Consider the following 9,190-nt stretch of genomic DNA (forward strand, 5'->3'; position numbering starts at 1 on the left):
TTATGTTGGTCGAGTTTGAAACGAATATGAAAAAGATATATATAGAAAGAAACTTACAAAAAAAATATTGGAAACATATAACACATAAAGATCATCGAGATATTTTAAATAGTACGTTATTCATTGTATTAATTAATAAGCCGTAGTATGCAGCGAGACTTGAACGCGAATCCTGTGTTTGCAAACTATCGTTTCTAACTCGCGTGTACATTTTCGGGTTTGTTTCAAACTTTACCAAGGCGACAATAAACGTGTCTCATTACAGCGTTAATGAAGTTTCTAAAAGTTTTGTATAACACGCGTAACACATTCGCGAAAGTTCTCCATATAACTGAAACGTCAATACTTTCTCGAATCACGCGATCGCGATAACACCAACTAATTAACGAAACTTTTACATTATGCAACGTAACACAAAATAATTCCAATGGAAATTTGAACCGTTTCGATAGAAAGTTGCATATTGAGCAACGTAACAACACGTTATTCGATCTTGATTACAGGGATACGACACTAGGTTAGGTTCTAAGGGAACACAGCTCTCCGGAGGACAGAAGCAACGTATCGCGATCGCGCGTGCCTTGGTCAGGAATCCTCGAATTCTACTTCTGGACGAGGCTACATCTGCTCTCGACACACAGAGCGAGAAGGTAAGTTTGCTCGTTTAAAATCATCTCCTTGTTGTCTCAACAATTCTCGTCTACCGCATGCATAGTGCATGTTCATCCTCTTCTAAAGTATTTCCGCGAATCGCTTAAACGAGAAATACCGTGGACGAAAACCGTCGTCGAGATGGTGGCGAGAAACACCGCGGGCAAACCGAGAAAATGGGTCGTGAAATCAGGCTGAAGTAGATGCGGCGCCCATTCAGTAATATAATACGCGATGGAACGCGGTGGCGCTTTTTAGTCGCGGACAGAAGCAGAAAGCCGGCGAAAAAAATGACCAACCTTCCTCCAGAGAGGCAGAAGAAGTGCGAGGAATTCTCGCGAGGACAAAAGCCTCGCGTTCCAGTCTCGCTACCACCGTGCCGCATTGTTTCGTCCTCGTGACCAATTAACAGCCTCGTAACTTGATGGGCCATTTTTCGTCGTCATTGTCTAACGTGACGTTCCACCAGGAATTTTGTATGATCGAAGCAGTACGATTACATTTGAGAAATTCTATACAGATGTTCGTTATCATTAGACAGCGAATTATTATGCAACATCACATTTTTACGAATGTAATTAAAAAAGAAGAGATGCAAATTGCGATATTTATTAAATATTATAACAAGCATTCTACTTTGAATATTTTATATCGTTTTGCGTATTATGCGACTATATTTGCATCTTTAGGCCCTCGAGGGTCAATACTTCGAGGTTACCAAGGAAAACGCGGTTTGTCAAATTGACGAGAAATTGAAATTTCCAATAAAAATCCACAGCCCAGTTATCATTTCCGTTCGACGTTAATATTCTTTGAACAACAATCCATCTTCGTTCTCGAATAAAAGCATCTGAAAATTCTCCTTTGGACGTAGCTTATGCGTTTTCGTAACTTGGCCGAAGATGATACTTATGAAAAATTTGCAAAGGAAACGTAAAGTCAGGTGTTGTTTAATGTTTCATTTATTCGTTGCTCGAGATAACTAATTGCTTCGGAATTTCTTGTGTCGTATTACCGAATAAGTAGGTTACATAAATATTACTACATTAACCATGATGCTAATCTAAAGCGGATACTTTATATTAGCAAAGTTTATCTCGCAACATGATGTCTAAATAATCTCTTAAAACGTTACATGAAGCTGGCACAGGACAAGTTTGCGCGCGAAATTTTCTCGTTTATGTCAGCCGTGGGTTTTCGATGTTTAATGAGAATCTAGCACCAAAGGCACAGCAAAATAGTTTGTTACCATGAACGACGAATGTGAATAACAGCGGAGGTTAAGCAATGTAAACTAACGCTAGTGTTACGAGTATACCGCACCGGCTGATGAATATTAATGGAACCTGATGGATTTTAATGAACAATACGAGTAAAAAAAAAAAAAAATGCGCGAGCCAAAGTAGACGAAAAAAAGAAAGAAGATACGCCGCAGCCATGTTTCTCCCGTCGTACTGCATCACGCAATGCGACGGACATACTTTACATGCTAATTTTTCCGAAATTAAAATTCATATGTTTTCGGGTACCGCCAACGATTGAAACGTTGCTTTGGTCATCGTATCTCGTTACAACGATATTATATCTCGCTGTTCGCTTTCTCTGTTGACAATCTGTACAGTTAAAAAACAGCATTGCATTACCTATACACGTATGCGAATGAAGGAAAACAGAAAAAACGATAAAGAAAAGCGGAACAGAATTTGCATGCGCGAATGTTATCACTGCAGGTCTTTTTCACGAGACTTTCTACCAGATTTTTCTTACGAACGTAAGCAAAGAAATGGAATTTAAATAGAGAATTGTTTCGCACATTGAATGTTGTAACGAGTACTTTATTTCGGATATTTTGTACTGTTGGGGTTATTAGATGTATGTGAATACAAAGGAACGCGTGGAGAAATTTTATTTTAAAATACTAATTTGTAAATACAAATTGGAATATAATATGACAGCAGCGTTACCCTATGACTGAAAAACCCTGAAGCCAACGTCGCCTATCTACTGTTTATGGTTTACCTTTGACGCGGTCTTTTGTCTATACGCTGTCGATGGCTTCAGTGCCTGAGAAAACTAAAACTAAAACATCTACAGATGTAGAGTTTTCTTAAAAATGATGACCACTTCAACATGTACATTAAGTCGGTCGGAAAGTTCTACCAGATTTTACTTACGTATTTGCAAATTTATACGTTACGTATCTTAATAGTCGAAACATAAGCTACGAAAAAGCAAGACGAGATTGCAGAAGAAATTAACATTTTTATCAATAAAGTACATCTCTATAAAATGTTTAATATCGGCAATAGACAGAATAGATAGATTGTCAGAGATGGATGAAAGACAAGGATAAGTAACAGTGAACATTATATTCGAGGCTACTCGATAAATAATTCTATTAGATCGACACAAGGGCCAGAAACAACAGAACCTTTTGATTAATCTGATACCTTTGCATGTAATATGCACTCTATATGTTGTTGCATTGTTAAATTTCTTACAAATGCATAAATATTCGCAGTTTAGTTTAAGGTGATTTATCCAATGTGTCTTTCGTCGCTTGTTGTATTTTTCTTCTCTGACGTATTCCGAAACGCGATTATTGTTCGAAAGGCTGTCGAACGATTATCTCGATTCGACGCTTAATTTTCAGAGCCACGAAGATCGATTATTCTAGGCTGGTGGTAGCGTGGCGGTCCTCTCAAAATCGCCAACAATCGAGGACAATCGAACAGTATTATCTATGGTAACAATCGGAAATACCCTGAACCGGTGAGAGGGAGTTCGATTGTTGTCCACGCGGACGGAAAGCGGCTCGCTCGTGCCGAACGAATTTCATGGCAATTATTGTTTCGCGGCTGCTTACTGGCTACCGTGTTTTCCTCTTTGGTGTGCCATTCTCCATAGGAAAATAGGTTTCATTTAGGTTCCATTGTACGCGCTGTTTATTCGATTAGAAATCTTTAAAAACCACGTCTTTTCGTTATCTATTCGATCTTCAGAGATAATATGTTAGATTGTCCGAAAAGTGTCTTTCTTTTACAGACACGTGTTTTACAACGATGCATCTTTATACAGACATGAAACCTAATCTGTCGAACGTTATGATCTTTATCTTGATAGAACAAAATGGATCATACGTAATTCGATAAAATAATATAAAACGAAAAATGTTGTGCATCCATTATTTCCTTATAAAATCAAAGAAACTTATCGGACGACCTAATACGTATTAAGCTTGATCAGAAATTCATTGAATTTATCGATAAATTTATTGAAAAATCAAAACACAGTACCGTGTAAAACTTATTAGCTTTTGGAAATATTTGGTTGAATGGTTGAACTAGAAATAAATAAACATTAAAAATTGAATACAGAATAAGAGAATGAACAGAATTATAGTAAGAAACATCTTGTAAAATACGTAATATCTTAAATTAATCGATATCGTTTGAGACAAACGTTAATTTTTCGATTTAATGCTTTCCGATAAACAAACGTAGAATTAAAACGTCAAGTACCTTCCTATTCATTGATAAAAGTCAAACATTTGCGTTTGATAGATAATTGAAGACTTTTACACGGTACTGTAACTTAGGTGCTTGATAAGTTAGTCAAATATTCAACGATAATTTTGTATAGGTCGTGCAAGCGGCACTGGACAAGGCCATGGAGGGCAGGACGTGCATCACCATAGCGCATCGTTTGGCGACTATAAGAAACGCCGATGTGATCTGCGTGCTAGAGAAAGGAACCGTCGCGGAGATGGGTACTCACGACGATTTACTTTCAGCGGATGGCCTGTACGCTCATCTGCATACTCTTCAAGAGAGCGCGATAGAGTAGAGACGAACGTGAAATCGCGTCTCATCGACGCACCTTGCTTCGGAGGCGAAACAGCCCAACGACGAAGCAGGCAGTAGTTTGAGTCGAGGCGTGTCAGGCCTGTAGCTCAGAAGTTAGCAGCAAGAAATGGATGAACTCCAACAAGGCAACAAGAATAGCAAATATTTTATTGACTCGCCGGACGAAAGTCCAAGGACACGCGTATCGGAGCTTTCGTAAATTTTCACACCGGCAAACGCTTCTTTTATCTTCTCAGCTGGCCCTTAACTTTGTTATAGACTTTCAACGATAGTTTTCTTACAATTTTATTTATACGTATTTTCAATTTCTTCGTGTGCCTCGATATTGCTAAGAATCAATTTTACATGGCAAATAAGAGGAACTCGAAGGAAGAGGATGTTCGTAGCGAACTCTGAATATCATTAGCTGTCTCGTCGATATTTTGTTCGTGCATTAGACATCGAAACACTCGCGTTTTCACGGTGCTTGCTCTTCTACATGCCGGTTCTCGCGCCCAACCTAAAAGAGAACGAACCACGGATCCACGAAACGCGAAACTTCGATACAGGGAACAGATCTTTGCGTCGCAACAGCGAATAATCGTAGCGGAAACGCGTCGGATGGATTACCAGCGATCTTTCAATTCACATGTTACGTAACAACGATCACCATGGCGCGAACGATAAAACGCGTCGCTGTGGATAACGCGTAATCGACATGAAGCCTGTATTTTCCAAAACGATATTCCCGTTCCTTCGTCTTCGTTCTTTTTACATAGCCTTTACGACACGACGCTCGCGAGATCGTAGTAACGCAATAGTCCTCGATCCATTCGAACGAAGAAGATTCCGTAGAATGGCACGTAGTCGCGATCAGATTCGATGCATGGTCTCGAACGATCCCCTGAACGATTCGTTGTTGGCCAGGAATACCAAACTAGCCATCCGAAAGAAACCGTGAAGGCGTTTGTTGAATTCCTATATAGGATAGCAGTATAAATACGATAGAAATGGAAGAAACGCGCGAGTCAAACGCGTGCATTGAATTAAGGAGAAAGTGGGATAGAGAAGAAGATATTCGCATCGACTTATGGGGTTGATCAACATCGACAGAGACGAACAAGAGGCGACAGGTGTTTCGAAAAACGGTACATCGCGCACGACTCCACGATGTCCCTCCTCCACTTCGATAATCTTCGGGCTACGTTCAAACGTATGAAAAATGTATGAATGTATCGTTTCGATACATCTCGCTCTTTTCTCTGCCTTGGTCGCAAAATACGAATTCATCCACGGGACAACGTGTCAATTGCGTCAATCAGGCGAACATTACTAGAAATCGTTGAATTTTCGTGCCTTAACAGCAACGTGTTTCGTGTTCAATTAAAAAAAAAAAAAAAAGAAAAAAAGCGCGATAGTAAGAGATAGAGAACGTGATGGGAAGAGGAGGAAACAGAGAACTGGGAGGGCTTAGGTTGAATTTAAATCAGGAATAAGAAGACGAGAAAAGTCGTGACAGACGGATAGCTAGTTGAGTTTTGAAATAGCTCGGATCGATTCATCGATTCGTAAGGAATCAAAAGGATGTACTACGTGAAATCTTTGTAAAGTTGGATGATTTTAGCGGAGGAGGAGCGTATCGTTCGCGTGGAAAGGCGTTCCCGGATGTCGGCAAGTCGTCCATCCGGTGCGGTGGTTGGATTTCCGTGGTCGAACTTCGCGACAGATACTTTCCTTGAACTTGTGCCTTCATACTTGGTATACTTAGCGATAAGATTCCGTCGGCTGCCCTCGAGGCTTACCACCTGAATGATCACGTGCAACACACGGCGCGACGATAACAATTTTTCGTAAAACTTGACTCTTTCAACTTTTTCCACCTGTCTAAAATGTTAATAATAATCATTGTCAAATTTTATCTCTCTATTACGAAGTAAAGTATCTTTCAACTTCAGCTAAATATTAAAATATTTAGGAGTAAGACTCGAAACGCGTTCTCGCGCCTGCGTGATCGTACGAGGATTTTCAACGACGTTGTCGACGCAGAGTACTTAATTTACCTCGAGAGAAGCGACCGAAAGAAGGCCTACGATCAAAATTTACATCCGATGATCGAAGTAACAGTGCTTTATTAACATAGTGACAATACAATGTAGTAGATGTAGAATGTGTTCGAGCCAGGAACAAGCGTTTCGCGATCGAAACGCCATTCTGATGTTTGCGAATCAAGCATACAACGATCACCGGGATCCGTGTACGATCGGAAGAACCCGACGATGTTGTGCTTCACTCGTGTACTTACCCTGTATGTTAAGCGGATTGAAAGGGAGAACGAACAAGTACAATCAGATCTACGCATTGAATGACGTGTGACGATCATTTCACATCGTTTCGACGGTCATTTCATTTAATGAAATTCACGGTTCTAGATGTCCTTTCTCGTTTGAATCGCGATCATGGTGCTCGATTCGTTGAACAAATCATCTCAGACTTATTGTACCGGTCAAAATTCAGCTTAGGGTTTATTATGTACTTTTCAAAGAGAATATACTATTATATTATACAGATATACATATTACGTAAGAATTCGATCGAGCACTAGACGGCAGAATGAATAGAATGAATATGAAAGTGAGCGAGCGAGTGATTGAGTGAGAGAGAAAGTGAGAAAGAGAGAGAGAGAGGGATAACCTCTAGTGTGTAAAAGATATTGAAAAATCGTTGCTTAAGATTAAGGCTGCGGCCAGCGTAACTTAAGGGCAGAGATCTAAAAACAGAAATATCTATGTGAACGAGCGACGATCGCTTGGTTCAACACGCGTGTGTCTTGAAACGGCGAAAGAAAGCAGCAGCGTGTGTTTCATTTTATTTTCTCTCTTTTGTTTTTTGTTCTTCGTTTTTTTCTTTTTTTTTTTTGTTCATATATCGAAAGCGTGTCGAATTATAATTATACAAGCGATTTTCTAGACAGTATGACGATCAAGAGGAAGTATTAATGTTTTTCGTCTTTTTTTTTTCTTGTTATAAGAAGGAACGAAGCAGATCGTACTGCTGTCATATACAAAATAAATGGAACCATAGTGGAAAAAAGTACGCACGAGTTTGTTAAATGAACAGGCGGCGAGGGGAATTCAGTTTTCGGTGGGAGCGGTCACCGAAAAAAATCGTGAAATTCGTTCCGTTTCATCCATTTTGTTCCCCATTTATAATCTATATCCCCCGGCGACGCATTTATTCGCGCCGCAAAACTTGCGTCTATCCGCTGAAGCTTTTAACGTTTATCATCAGGTTTATCACCTGCTGTTTGTTCGCGCGAAAATTAAAAGACGCGCGTGTTCTCGATACGCTGTGAAAAATCAGCGCGTCCGATTGGTTTTTCCAACAAATCCACTTTCTTCGTTATCTGTGCTATCCACATTCTCTATTTTCCTCCTATTTGTAAAATTTTTCTTCCAACGACAAACGTTCTTTTTTTTTTGTACCGTGGCATAAAACTGTACGCGGCTGGTCGAACGTGAGAACGCGTGGCTCGCGAATTTTGATTTTTGTCCCGAGTCTTCGTCCTAATACCAGCAACTTGATCGAAGGGCGCTAAAAGGGTGTTAAATGAACGCGTTTTGAGGAACATGAACATGAAGTTGGACCAACGCTATCCCATTTGCTTCGGCAAAGTTCGCGATGTAGTTTTTCAAGAAACTTGTACATCGTGCGACAAAAAACCGTAAGTATGTACATAGTTGGATGATTGGGTCGAGTCGATGGGGGTGACAAATACCAACTATGCGTGTTTCCATCGAATACAGAGCGAGCGAACAGAGGTAAGCTGCACGCAGGATAAAGAAGTTTCCAACACGGAGGAAAGCTGATTTATTACTTCGGGAAAGGGGCTGAGTAGTAGAGGGGTTGGAGAGCGGAAGAGCGCAGCTTGTCAGGTGTATAACGCGTCGGAACTTGCGAAATTATTCCATCGAGTTTTCGTGCTGGCTGCAACGTGAGCATCGCGAGAGAATACGGGACGAAGGAGGACGAGAGAAATAGAAGGAGGGAGAGCAGTCGCGTCTTAATTGTTCGAGACACGCAGCTCGACGCTGCTGCTCACGCTTCCCGTTGAAAAGGGATAATTAGGGGAGACGCGGCATCGTCGTTAACGCCTTGTAAACCGCATTAGTAACGTTCTCCCGATAAAACGTTGCTTTGCCCTTTTATCGCTTATCGGTTCGCTGGAATCTATTCGCGCCACTTGCGAATAATTCATGTCCAACAACGGAAATGCACGCTCGTAACCCCTTTTAATCGTATTCCGCCCCTGTCTTGCAAATCGTACTTCACGTATTCCTGAAGTAGAATTTTCTTCGATAGCCCGTTATCGTTTACTTTCCGGTTCTTTTTCTACGTTGAGTTATCGCGAGATGGACAATAATGGGCAAAGTGTAAACGTTCTTGTTGAAAATTGTGCATCTTAATTGCCGAAATAAAAGTAAAGGAACACTTAGAATTATGGTTACACTTAGAATTCAAATTAAAATAGTTCTGGATTTATTTAATAAACGATTTCCAGGATCTTCACCGATATACATTTGCACGCGTTCGGCACTTTCTTTGTCTCATCATCTTCCACACTACACTACCAACGGAACAGTTACATTCGTCTGTTTTTCGAGACACCGCATTCTACTATACACTCATACTCACAT

The 9,190-nt window shown here is 40.3% G+C and overlaps 1 protein-coding gene and 1 long non-coding RNA gene across 6 annotated transcripts in view; one reads left to right on the forward strand and one right to left on the reverse strand.

The window, feature by feature from the left end:
* Positions 1-7,586, forward strand: part of LOC132907676 (multidrug resistance protein homolog 49) — a 74,481-nt gene extending 66,895 nt beyond the window's left edge. For all 5 annotated transcript variants that reach the window (XM_060960998.1, XM_060961001.1, XM_060960999.1 and 2 more), the window contains 2 exons: positions 504-650; positions 4,294-7,586. In XM_060960998.1, coding sequence (XP_060816981.1) covers positions 504-650; positions 4,294-4,497 — 351 coding nt within the window. In that variant the 3' untranslated portion in view covers positions 4,498-7,586. The remainder of the gene's footprint in view (positions 1-503; positions 651-4,293) is intronic.
* Positions 7,587-8,807: 1,221 nt separating this feature from the next.
* On the reverse strand, positions 8,808-8,990 carry LOC132907727 (uncharacterized). The gene is made up of 2 exons (XR_009658256.1): positions 8,890-8,990; positions 8,808-8,846 (listed from the first exon to the last, which is right to left on the reverse strand). It is a non-coding gene; the product is annotated as an uncharacterized LOC132907727 (long non-coding RNA).
* Between the last annotated feature and the right edge of the window lie 200 nt (positions 8,991-9,190).

This window comes from Bombus pascuorum, chromosome 6, assembly GCF_905332965.1.
Source record: "Bombus pascuorum chromosome 6, iyBomPasc1.1, whole genome shotgun sequence".
Lineage (NCBI taxonomy): Eukaryota > Metazoa > Arthropoda > Insecta > Hymenoptera > Apidae > Bombus > Bombus pascuorum.